The sequence below is a fragment of the Pleurodeles waltl genome, chromosome 5, assembly GCF_031143425.1.
Source record: "Pleurodeles waltl isolate 20211129_DDA chromosome 5, aPleWal1.hap1.20221129, whole genome shotgun sequence".
NCBI lineage: Eukaryota > Metazoa > Chordata > Amphibia > Caudata > Salamandridae > Pleurodeles > Pleurodeles waltl.
In genome coordinates, this window is record NC_090444.1 from 187549335 (window position 1) to 187562912 (window position 13578).

At 41.7% G+C, this 13578-nt stretch overlaps 1 protein-coding gene across 1 annotated transcript in view; it reads right to left on the reverse strand.

Moving 5' to 3' along the window:
- The window catches only part of SPATA17 (spermatogenesis associated 17), a 629329-nt gene that overhangs the window by 474785 nt on the left and 140966 nt on the right, over positions 1–13578 (reverse strand). Inside the window, exon 4 of the mRNA XM_069233882.1 lies at positions 5709–5759. Within this exon, the coding sequence (XP_069089983.1) occupies positions 5709–5759 (51 nt within the window). The remainder of the gene's footprint in view (positions 1–5708; positions 5760–13578) is intronic.

The following is a 13578-nucleotide window of genomic DNA, read 5'->3' on the forward strand; positions in this document are numbered from 1 at the left end:
CCCTTTCGGCTCTCTCCCCCTTTCTGAATGCGAAAAAAAAAGTTTATTTGGGAGTGGGCAGTGGTTCCGGGAACCACTGTCAAATCTTAAACAAACTCTTTTTTTTTTAAAACATTTGTTTCTTAATTGCAGACCTATTTCCTCAGGAGGCCACCATCCCTGTGATGGCATACAATTGCAGTTAGTTGCAGCTGCAACCTTCCTCATGAACAGTGATGAGGTAGGTCGAAATGTGCCTCACTCCGACTGGTGATTTTGCAAACTGACCTTACCGTAAAAAAGTCAGTTCACAAAATTGAATCAATTCGCGAAATGTGAGTGCGTAATTTGCTACCACTTGTTTGCAAATCGACTCTTAGTACATCTTCCCCTAATCTGGAATACCATCAACAGCTCTTAAAAGTTGCCTTGTAGCTAATTGGTACATGATAGTGTGTGAACCAAAAGTAAAAGGATTTGGCCACGGCCTCACTATGTCAAATTCAATTCTAACCTATCTTGGTAGTTACGTGTGATGCTTTATCATGTATGTAATCAATGTAGCACTTTTTTTGCAGTGGAGTGGCACTTTTGAATTTTTGTATGACATATCCCTGTCAGCATCCATTAAATGCGTTAGCATCATCTTTCTCATTACTGTATTATTGATAATAGATGAAGCATTTCAGATCTAAACCGACCAGGGCCTTCTCATTCTTCTGTGGATACACAGAGTTTGCTTTTACATTTTACAGTTATGTCATCAATTATCCATTGACATCAATTCACACTTACTTAAAAACGAGTGCTGTGAAGCAGACACATAAATGAAACATGAATGGACAACATGGATGTCTATTGTATTAATGCATTACGTCTTGTTGCTGCCCGGGTCACTTCCTGCTTCACAAATCTGGATGAAAGGGAATGAAGCACATCGAACCTGACATAACAAAACGAGGTATCCTGTCCCTGACTAGGAGCCATTGATGCACAAGGTCAAAAAATACAAAGAGAGGCTCTCAGTGGATCCCGGAAGAAGACAGAAAATAGTACACAGGCGAGGACTAAGATCCTGCACTGCATCACTGCCAAGGGATTCTGCGGGAGGGATAGCTGGGGAGCTCAAAGATAAATGGCAACTGGGAGTTTTCAGGCACTGCCCACAATAAATCTTTCGGCTGAAGGGAAAAAGAGCGGTAACAAGAAAACCTCAATGTCACAAATAGTTAATACTTCCAAGGTCGAGGAAATATACAATTCTGCAATTCTATTTGCAAGAAAAGAAAACCCACGAGGTAACTAGAGCACGCTTGCTACCTGTGTTGGTTTCTGCAATACACTTCCATTTTCTGACAATCTACATCACTGATATTGCAACAACCTGCACATGCTTTCATTATTAGGCCAACACAAATGACATTCCCCAACCACCGGGTACGAATGCTTATCTGGACCAATTGACCAAATATGGGTGTCGCTTTAAGACACATCAGAATTGACTTAAGTTTCCAGAAGCACACGCCTGCACACCTATGACAGTCTGAGGTTTCTAAGTGTACTGCTAGGACACTTTTGTACATTTCAGTTTTACTTGACAAATGTAAATATCAAGTCATGCCCATCAAAAATGTAGTGTTAAGTTGCTTTTTAAAGTTTTTCTCCATGAGGAAAAATATTTCTACCCATGGAGAAACCCCAAACTGGAACTCTAACAAATCTGGTGAGGTCCAATCCCCCTGGAAAAATATTTACTCTTGCCTTCTCCAGAAGTGCATTTTAGATACTCAATAAAGTGTTAGTGTAAGGATGTGCATAAATGCACAGGGCATCCACACAAAAATGTTCATGGAAGTCAGAGTGCAGAACCAAACTTTATCAATTCAAATTCAAATTTACTCATTAAAAAGCCAATTTTCCACAAGCATTTAGCTGCGTGAATAACGACTGCAACTTTTGAAGAATATGTAGGACAATATGGATATCAAATTGTAACTTCTTTGTCAAATATATTGAAGAAGTAATTGATAATATGCTCGTCACATACTATGACATACGACAATTAGCATGGGAGCTGCTGATTCAGATGATATACCAGGAAAATATACTAGCATGAACTGACACTTGGAGTAGAGGTGGGGAGCAAATGAGAACAGCCACCACTAGTTCACTAAAACTGTTCTGATGGAACTTGATTAATATCTCGCCAAAGTTAGGTGCATCAACCAAAACTGGAGTAGAACCCAATTGCTTTTGGATGTGCTCTGGGTACACTGAACCATCAATGTTGAGCCTCCCACCAGTTAAGACATTGCATTGGCTGACACTCATGGAATATGCCAAATGTAAAGAATGTAGGGATTTATTTTGACTCTGGTGAATGACCCAGCATCTAACAGGGTGGTGGAGGTCATCTCCTCTGCCACCCCGCCATCACCTGCCAGATTACAAGATCACCACTGGTCCAGCAGTGATCTCTGTGACTTCAGAGCGTTGCAGCTCCTACCACACCTTTTAGGCAGCCGTGCACCAAACTTTTCTTCTGACCCCTGCATCCAGGGAGTTTTGTCCAACGGTGTGCAGGTCATTTTTTCTTATTTTGTCCGTGATCGCCAGGGTTTTTCCTGGCTGTCACAGACACGAAAAAACATCAAACCGCCTGCTCGAAATAGGGTGGAGGATCAGATGTCCTTTTTCCAACAGCCCCAAATCCATCGGCCCATGAAAGTAAATTTTCTGATGATGGAGCCAGTGAGGTTCTGTGTTCAGAAGATTGATGGCCCACCTGACTAAGAACAGAACAGGTGGACCAAGAGCTTATCAGACATGGTACTTCATCACACCTGTTTCCTTAATACTCATTATATGACTGTTTGTATTTGCATACAAATGCGGTGCATTTATTTTCTCATCTGCAAGTTCACAGCTTGACTGTTCTTTGCATCAGGAAGCTGCTGAGGGGCCAAGTCTGATCATACCCACAGGGCCTGTACCCTAAAGCTTGATGATGGGAGTCGACATCACTGATCCGGTAGCCCCCGGGATGAGACACTGCCACTGGAGCTGACAGTCAGGTCTCTGGTGTCAGCACTAAAGACTAAACTTGCAACTGTGTAGGTAGGCTGCCATGTAATGGCATGGGCAGACTCTAAGAGACTGAAAGTTCTGCCTGCTGCCGAGATATAAGCCAGGGATACCCCTAGAGGCACTCTGTGAAGTTTGGAAGTTAACTGTATCTTCCTGCAGAAGGCACCTGACTCTCATTCAGCTTCTTTGGCCTGACTGATGGCAAGAGGCAGTCTGGAGTGAAAGGAAGCCATGAGTGACCACTTGTGAGTAACACATATGAACTTTCATTGACGATCCATGTACAACGGAGAGGTGTGAACTAGAACTGTGAGTCTGAAACTCTATACCTTTGAATTGAATGATCCAGTTTTTGTTGTTTTTGTCTCACTTCAATTATTAAATGTTACATTTTACTAAATTTCTTTAGGAGCTTTGCTGAGTGATTTCATGATTCAAGTATTGTGTCGATACTGCTGATCCATAATGCACATCCTCTGAACTAGCTTTTTGTCTCAGCTGCACACTATTAATGGGAAGATAAAGCTTTCCTAGAGAAACAGTGTTTCCTTGACCCAGCGCTAGTTTTACAGGGTGGCTGAAGAATTTGCCCGACAGAGCAACCTGTCTTCCGATATTAAGCTTTAGCAGTACAATGAGTGGGAAAAGTGGTGATCCCTGCAAAGCCAGTAGGTGCCAGACTACAGGATGTCACTTCAGCTAACACTGACATTTTGGGAAATTAGCAGGTATGACCACACAGACCAGATTAGAGAGGTCCTTTGCCCCACGTCTTGCTCCAATGGCTTCTGCAAGACAATTATTTTTTGTGGCAGCCAATCAGAGCACTCAGCACTGCGGTTAAGCTTTTCACAAGCAAACCACACTATAACTTGCTGGCCCACAATGTTGTTCTCTTAACAGCTCTTTTGTTTGCTTCTGTACAATAGGCAAATTAGTGTTTTTAGCTTGTGGGCTGCACAAGTTATGGTGAGTACTGTGTTCTGTGAATTCAGTGGTTTTTCACATTTGAGCCAGAACCATAACTTAGTTTTTAACTAAGATTTGTTTAATGAATTGCATTGCTTGTTAACAACTTTCTTGATATTCCACCTTAATGTCAACAGCCGAGTATTGCGTCAAAAATGTTGAAGACTAAAATATTGAGAAGGTTTACATAGGTAAGTAAAGATTTGTTTTATTAAGGACAGCTAATCTTTACTTACCTATATGTGCTTACTTTCTTGATATTTTGGCCTGCGATATTTTTAGCGCAATATTCTGGTGCCCCAAAATGTTTGCTGTTGGTATACTTCAACATATTTCATCTTTATGTTTTCAAATGATTTAAGGTTTTATGAAGCAATGTGAACGGCAGTATCACAGATGATGTAATTTGAGATGCCAAGTGATGCCATCAATGATGAAATTTGAGATGTTATCAATAATTTAATCAATTAAGTAATTTAATTTGCCATGAGTAATGTAATATGTTAGGCGTTATGGGGTACACGTTATACTAAGTTAATTACACTATAACTGGTAAATTTCCGTTTTTTTAAGTTCCTAAACGTTAGTTCTTTTCTCATCTCATCATCTAATTATAATGTCAATTTAACTGTTGTGTTTTTCAGTGAACTCCTGGTGTGTTTTTTTAACCTACGCTCAGATCTTATTACCATACCCAAATACAATATACCTTTTTCACTGAATTTATGTGTTTCTATCATATATAAAATTAAGTATAACCCAATTCCCTTGGGCAGCCTGTACCCAACCACCGAGGGGCAGCCACGCCATGTTGCACATAGCCTTTGGTCCAGTGCTTAATTTGTAAATAAAAATGTTGATGGTGCTCAAAGCTCTCCTCTGAAACACGCGGTTGCTGCAATTAAATGTGCGAACACGGAATACCAAGGCAGAGTAACCCTGAAGACATCTCGGGCCTCTTTCATCTATTTAAAGACACACCCTGCCCCTCTGGCTCACTCTCGCAGCTTTCTGCTTTCTAACTTTGTGAAGTTTTTTTTCGCTTTTCTCTTCCTCCGTCTTTCCCATATGTGTCTTTTGCTACAAGAGCTCGCAGCGAATGCGTGAGGCAGAAGAATAAGCCCTGGCCCGCAAAAATAAGTGCCGGTGATCAGCACCGGAAACATCAAGCACAAATTAAGCACTGCTTTGGTCAGATTGTGTGCTCAAGCACCTGCAGGACAGCCAACACATAGGTCTGACAGAGAGAGCGATGCAGAGATTCCAGTGGAGCAGCCATTATTTGGGGCGAAGCGTGCACCACCATGCCAAAGGGTTGACATCAAGAGGACCTACACAGAGCTGACTCCTGAGAGGAAGTGATTTTTACACCCCATTTACTGGCAGCATGGATGAAGGATACCCAGTGTGCAAAAACAAAAAGACTGTATCAGTTTTGCACATTATTAACTGATTGTGTTGTCTGTCATGGGGGACAGTTTAAACAACAGATCAACTTCTGTGCTTACTTCACACTCACACGCAGACTTACAAATTCTTAATTACAAGCTTTTAATTTAAACCGTCACTGGGAATTAATCTACTTTATATTAGTCGGCTTTGCCCGATGCATTAAAAGCGAATTCACAGCACAATTGACTTTTCATTTGTGTAACAGGGAAAGACATATTTACCCTGACAGCCATTGCGTTGTAGAAATTCATCTTCATAACAGAAAGCGCTGTCTGTGAGTAGAAAGGGAGAACGAGATGTTAGTCACGACAGACAGGCCCATATCTTTACATATAAAAGGTAAAAATCTACATTCATAATGCATAATAAAAATAGTTATATGCACAGAGAGAATAAAATTACACTTTGAATTAAAGACCTAGGCCCGCTAATACATAATGCAGGCGCGAGCAGAAAAATCCATGGTAGTCAAACCAGGAGCTAATGGAGACATATGATCGTAAAATGCTCTCCGCTGAGTTTGAGAATCAATGGTGCTCTACTGAGAATAGAATAACAAAGCAGAAATATTCACAAGTGCTGGTGACACGGAGTATTGCATGATTTATTCACTGAGGATCTGTTAGCCAAAACTCACAGAAACATAAAAGAAATTCATATTTCAAGATGTCTGGTTTAATGAAAAATTCAAAGACATGCTGTCTTCGCTTACAACCCTGCGAGGAGGCGGGCATGGAGCAAAATCGTGTCTTCAAACCATCTGCACAAAATGTTATGTACTTAGCTGGCTCCCGAGTAATCTTAGGGAATTTTGTTTCATTTAATATTCATTTTAACATCATAAAGTCATAAATAATTAGTGTTATTTTTATTTGCTAGTCTGATCCAAAGCAAATTGTCTGTGGAGAGCAGCAGGACTGGATTATTTATCAACAGTCTGGGCAATTAAGAAACAGTTGGCTGCAATATGTTATTTACAAATGATCACAAGGATGCCACCTCATTTCAGATTCTCTTTCTTCCTTACGGCGGGCCAGGCATAACTCCTGCTGTACAATTAAAGGGTATTTAACAGACAGACAGCCAAAGCTGTGCGGGCGAGCTTAACCCACAAGCACAACAAACTTCAGCAATGTCAACAGGATACAGATATTATTATACAGCTACTATGGCACAATATGGCTTCGCAGCACTAACAGAGGTCTGGTACCACCACAGTTTGTTTTGTGATTGCTTCAATTGGATGATCAATATTGTCCCGATTACTTGTCAGTAACCTTTATTACGCCGATGTCTAGTATTGCTTGACAAAACCTTTATGCATAGGAGATGAGTCATATGGGCATGCCAGACATCTCTATAATTTAAATTAAATGTGGAAAGATATCTTCTTTTTCTCTTTCACAAAATTGTTAGCCCTTTTCCCTTTCTACACTGCGGCCCATATCCTTTTACCCCTTTGCCGTTCTCCATCATCCCAGTCCTTACATCCATGAGGATGAACCAAACCAACAATCTGAGTCCAGACACTCCATAACAACAGGATACCTGAACGCAGTGCAGAGGAGAAAGCAATCTCATCAAAAGGGCCCCACAAATCCACCAGGGCAGAACCCGAAGGCCAATAGACCTGAGAGGAAGCAAGGGTACAGACACAAAGCAGATATGGCAAGCAGGGGAAAAGCAAGATATATTTTTTAAAAAGGCCCTGAAGTCGGACTCAAGAACAACTCAGACGGGTAAACGCCATAACAATATAGGTAAAAAGTAAAGGAATTCAGTGTGATGAACTACTACTCATCAACTATGACTCCCCCATTGAAAACCCAAGGTACCTCCCCTCACAAAAATTACAGAATAGACACTAATGGAAATACCTACACAGTGACACCGAGTGGATGGAATAATGATGTAAAAGCTGCACCCAAGCTAGGAAGTCCAGAGTCCCCACTCAAATAAGGTCAGTGGAGAAAGAGGAGAAATGTGGTGCAGAGAGTAGCAAGGTATCCATGAAGGAAACACTAAAAATCCCAACACCCCCTTCTCCCCTTCGCCCTAAGTTGAAAATATACTATGGCCCAGTGAAGATGTTAGGGTGTAGGCCAATAGGCAATGCTTAGTACCAGCACAGGCTGTGAGGAACAATTGCAAAGAAGGCTTAGGAAGACTGTGAAACCTTTGCAAGCAACACATAAAACCACAGTGGAAAACTTTTCATCCGCACGGGGACTCACAGACCAAAAACAGGCTGACAACCACATAAGGTGAAGCAGGAAAAGAACAGAAGGAACCCGAGATTCCACAGCAGCAAAGTTAAGTAGAGAAAAGAGGCCCACTCTCTCCACGCATCTTGGCTGCTTGGTGGCTGCACATTTCACCATCACACCAGGTCTGGCTCGTAGGAGATGGCAATTTGGCCACAAGGAGGCACCTATTTTGCTTACAGCCCTCAGGACCACTATACCAACACCTATTAACATGAAAAACAAACCACTAAGATAATAGGATATCTACAGCAGCAGAAAGTCTTCCATCTTTCAACAGGAATCAGGACTACAAGTCATCGATGTGGCCAAAGATCCACTGTCTAGTACTTAGTTGAGTTAGCCATCAACATCCATATGACATAACATGGACTTCTAGACATTCTGCTTCTAGGCCAGCGTCTAAGGGATGTTAGACCACCGTTGGCATACTAACATAAAAAAACATTAAAAAACTCCCATTGCGAAGGCCATTTTCACACATAAGTTTCTATCTGCATCATCAACCTGTCAACTATTTTGCTCCACTATTGGGTTGGCGAAACTAACTGCAGACACAAGAAAACTACCCCCCCCACCCCCCCTTGTGACATTGCCCCATCAGTTTAACACTGATATCTTCAAAAATGTCCCTATCTGCTCCACTTAGCCCCAACCCTAATCAACTTATCACTTACAAAAGGTATCTCCCCCATGACACAGCAATTGCCTCTCTAACGTTTTGGTTCTACCCAAGGGATGCCCGTCGTCATATCTCAGATCTGACAGTACAACAGCCTGCTCAGAACCTTATTAACTATGTTCTCTCCTCGCACCTTCAAGTACTGCCTCTCAAACAAACAACCTCTCTCTACTCTTTCAAATTTAATGTATTCCTTACACATCAGCCACACCCTTGGTAATATCATCACACAAGTAATTTTCTAATTAACCTATGGTAAAACATCCTAAAAAAGGCATTACTATATTCACCCATCTCCATTATCCCAGGAGTAAAGAAGCTCATTTCCATCCAAGAAAATAATGTTCACCTTAATCTTACCCAAAGCCTGTTCAACAATGAAGAGGAAGTAATCCAAGGGGGAACAATTCAATTTAAATATCTTCAAATCAATCCACCCAAGCTAAAAAGTGTAGGGTTGAACACCGCAACCACATCAGCCAACCTCTCTCTGGCTACCTTCTTTGGTTATAACACCCCTTTCCATCGCACCCCAGCACACTCCCCTCGTAGATTCGACCTTAGCTTTTCCACCTACAACCACCTTCCCCAGTCTCCCCCTTTTAGCCAAGTAATTTTATGGGAGGTGCCCTCCGTAACACCAGATCAACCATAAAAAAAAGCTTTAGCATCCTTGATGTCATCCGCCTCCATTCTCCCTACTTACTGGCCATCCCTGAGACTTGGTTTAATGGCTTCTCAGTGCCTGACATGCTTAACCTACTCCTGGCAAACAACTACACTGATAACAACAGAGGAGACAGAGTGGTCTGAATCCATCACTCCTCAATATCAGGTATGCCACTAACCTGCCCCACCTTTAAACACCTTTGAACACATTATAATCTGTGGCCTCCAACCCCATCTCATTCTGCAACCTACCACCCTCCCCAAATATGCCTTGCCACCTTCCCATCTGACCTCCAGGGCTTTGCCGAGTACATGCTTTCTATTTCAACTCAAGCATGCATTTCAGGAAAATTTAACATATGAGTTGATAATACTTCCAGTTCCTACAGCCAGATCATCAGAAACATGGACACTCTTGGCTCCTCCAAATTAGTCAACAGCCCTACACAATTCTCTTCTTTGCTATTCAAACCCTGTCCTTCAGGAAGAGGTCCCCCATATCTCCAGGTTAGACCACACACTAATGAGATTCATCCTAGAAAATGAGCTTAGAAACAAGCACTATCACAGTTTATTCTCACATCCCAGAGCTGCAAGAAAAGAAGGAATCTAAACAACCTATGACTAGATAAACTCACCTATCAGCTCAACAACATCCTAGATCCCAGACCTGTTGGTGCACCTGGTGAAAATGATGACAACAGCACTGCATGCCCCTGGTCCTCCCTCAATACATAGGCAGAACTTGTGGAAGTTCAAGAAAGGATGACTGAAAATCTATCATCATGCACTGTGGCAGAGCAATTTAAAGGCACTGCAACAAACCCAAAACTCCATTCCAGGGGGCTACAGATCATCCTTACTGCATTAGCGGCAACCAATGTATATTTTCAAGCCCACGTCTCTGAGGCAGACTACTCCACTAAAATGTTAGTAATAGAGAAATTGTGACTTTGAATCGTAATTCAAGCCCTCTTTTGGCTTTGGAGGATTTATGAGATAACCTCTTGTCCATTTTCATTAATACAATAAAAATGCTCTGAGGGAGCATCTCCTGTTCCTTACAACCAGAGGTGCCCCCTTGTCCCAGTACCTCCCAAGCCACCCAACATTCTCAGATAATTCTTCCCTTTCTTTGAGGATGAAGTCAGCAATATCCTTTAATCTTACAAGAAACTATCCCCAGTATTTCTCCTGCTAATTAAGCTAATCAATACCCAACTCTCTAGCAGTCTCATCCCTCAACTACTAAAGCCCTCAATCAATACCCCTGTCCTGAGAATGCCCTTCTTGGACCTTGAGAATATATCCAACTGTAGATCAATCTGTGGCTTCCCTTGCATTGCAAAAGTGCTGAAAATTGTGGTTGCCCATCAGCTCTCACCTTGAAATCCATGACACTCAGTGACTTTCAATCAGGATTCAGACCATGGAGAAGTATAAAATCCACATTTTGAAGGAATAACTTTTACTTTCACTTGATAAAGGCAAGCTTTGTGCTTTATTTCTACTGGACCTATCAGCAGTGTTTAATAACATTGACCATTGGTTGCTCCTTGATTGTATGGAACTCTCAGCTGCATAAAGAGAACAGCGCTAATTTGGTTCTCTTTTTTCCTCTTAAACCATATCCAGCAGAGTAAACTGAGCTCTAGACCTGATTCAGTCACTGGAGGGGGTCTGCTTGCCTCCACTCTATCTCACATACTGTTTGATAGCAACATGATACATTTCACCAAAATGCTAGATGTGTGCAACATACAATATCATTTATATGCTGGCAATACTTAGTTATATATAAGACTTGATGACAATTCTGACATGTCATTAAAAGTCGCTCATTGCTTATCGTAGTTCCACTGTTGGATGCAGAAAAACTGGCTGTGCCTGAATAATTAGAATACCATAATTCTGCTTTTGGGATCCTTTTGTTTGACCCATCTTCCCTTCCACTGGCCTAATTGTTTTATTTCCATCCTCAACCCAGGTAAAAAGCTTACAACTTGGGTGTGTTGATAAACAGGAACCTCCTACTCATTCCTCAAATAAAGGCAGTAACAAAGCTTCTCTTCTCCTATACTGAGGCTTCCTTTCCTTACTCCACTTCTTACAGAAAATTGGCATCTTACTCACTGTGATGTTCTCCACTGTTATAACAGCCTCTACGTAGGTTTAAAAAAAGACAAAAAACAAAAATTGAAGCTTCAACGGGTCCAAAATCATGCTGCCTGTCTCTTCTTTGGCCTGAATCGCTAAGATCAAATATTACCCATGCCACAGTCTCTCCACTGTCACCCTGTAAAGAGTATGCCAACTTTAAATCCCTATGACTCATCCTTAAAACCCTGCACGGCTGATTACCAGACTACCTGTCCAGATTTCTCCTTCCTTACTTCCCATCCATAAACTTCAGGTCTGCCAGTCATAACTTACTGTCCATCTGACCACAATCTTATTCGATGTTTTTGGCAGACCTCCACACCTTTATGGATCTTCCCTTTAGAATTTGCTCCCAATTTGCCTAAGCTTTGAACTGGACTTCAACTGATTCAGAAAACTGCTAAAAAACGATTGATTCAAACAATCTTATTGTTAACCCGCAGCTGCCAATGTCTGCTTATAGCCCAGACTAGTCAAATGACTTCATCCAGCCCTTTCTCCTAGTTGACTAATCATTGCCTATCCAGCTAAGGCTTTATCATCTGTTTAAAACGTGTTCAGAACTCAGAACTTGTAGTGTTCTACAAAATTTCCAATGCTTTAAATAAATAAATGAACTACACTTTCGTTGCCAGAAACCTTAGATAGGAATGCCCCATGCAATTTTCAAGCAGTATGGCTGAGAGAATTGAATGCTTACATGTGAAATAGATGGGTATCTGCAAGTCATATGTTTGTGAGATCCTGCAATATCGACTCAGCCTTCTATCCTGCTGAATGGCAGTAAAATGATTACTATTAAATTGGGTAATGGCAAGACCTGTTATTTACCGCACATAGGGCCACATGTACGAAGCATTTTTCAAGTCGCAAACAGCGAATCGGGCTGTTTGCGAATCGAAAAATGCTATTTGGGATGTACAGATCCATGTTTGCGATTCGGTAATCTATTTACCGAATCGCAAAAAGGGTTTGCGAGTCACAATTAGGAAGGGGTGTTCCCTTCCTAATTGCGAGTCGCAGCGCGATGTAGGGTTGTTTTGTGACCGCACATGCGGTCGCAAAACAATCGCAGTTAGCACCAGTTTCAAACTGGTGCTAACCCACTCGCAAACGGGAAGGGGTCCCCATGGGACCCCTCGCCCTTAGTGAATGGTAGCGAAAAAAAAACTCAGAGTAGGCAGTGGTCCCAGGGACCACTGCCTACTCTGAAAAAATGAAAAGAAAACTTTGCATTTTTTGTATTTGAAATGCACGGGCTGCATTTAAAAAAAAAATAATAACTGCTTTATTTAAAAGCAGTGACAGACATGGTGGACTGCTGTCTGCAGCAGGCCACCATCCCTGTGAGGGCGGCCATTCCCAATAGGGTCGCAAATTGCGACCTACCTCAAGAATATTCATGAGGTAGGTAATTTGCGACCCCATTGGGAATCGCAAACAGCGTCATTGGCACTGTTGTACATCCGGTTTTGTGACACCCAAATTGCGAGTCGCTCTGACTCTCAATTTGCACATCACAAAACCTGAATTTCGTGCATGTGGCCCTTAAAAACAGCAGGATCGGGGAAATTTATCAAGACTTCGGCCTTGTGCAAAGTCACACAAAATGATGCAAATTGGTGCAAAGCTTTGATACAATATTTACTTTCCAGTGCAAAACTTTTTGTATTCTGGAAAGTAGCCCTAAAAGTAACACAAATAGGCCTCCACATTAATTAGCATCAAGAGGTGTCAAATGAGTGCTACATGGGCATTCCCGCGCTACGACCCAGGTTTTTTTTGGGGGAAGACCTATCTATTAACACAGGTAGACAGAGCTTTGTGCCATAAAATAACACCTCCTTGAGGCACGCGTTAACAGGGTGCAATCTTTACATCTTCTAACTATTAAAAATGTCAGGTGTGCTGCACGGGACAACACACATCCTACCAATGAAAAGTTTTCTATTGAGTGTAAGCACAGTATTTTATACTCGAAGGGTACCCTTCTTATGCTAGACATCACACACATGCACCTTTGCACTGTGGAGCAAAGGCGTGTATGTGGTGCTAGGCATTCTCTTCGTGTACCGGGGGTGCTCCTTAGAAGATACAACTCTGCAAAACTCTCTCTCCCTAGCGCAACTTAGCACGGTAACTTTACGTGTTGAGCTGTGCTAAAAAGTAAGAAATCTGTCCAGAAGTCTGGTATTACGCGGTATATGAAAATAAATATGCTACTTATTAGTCAATTATTACTGTGCTACAAAGATTTCCAATTGTTATCATGTTTTTTTGGACACACAGCAACCAGGCTTTCACAACAAAAAGTGC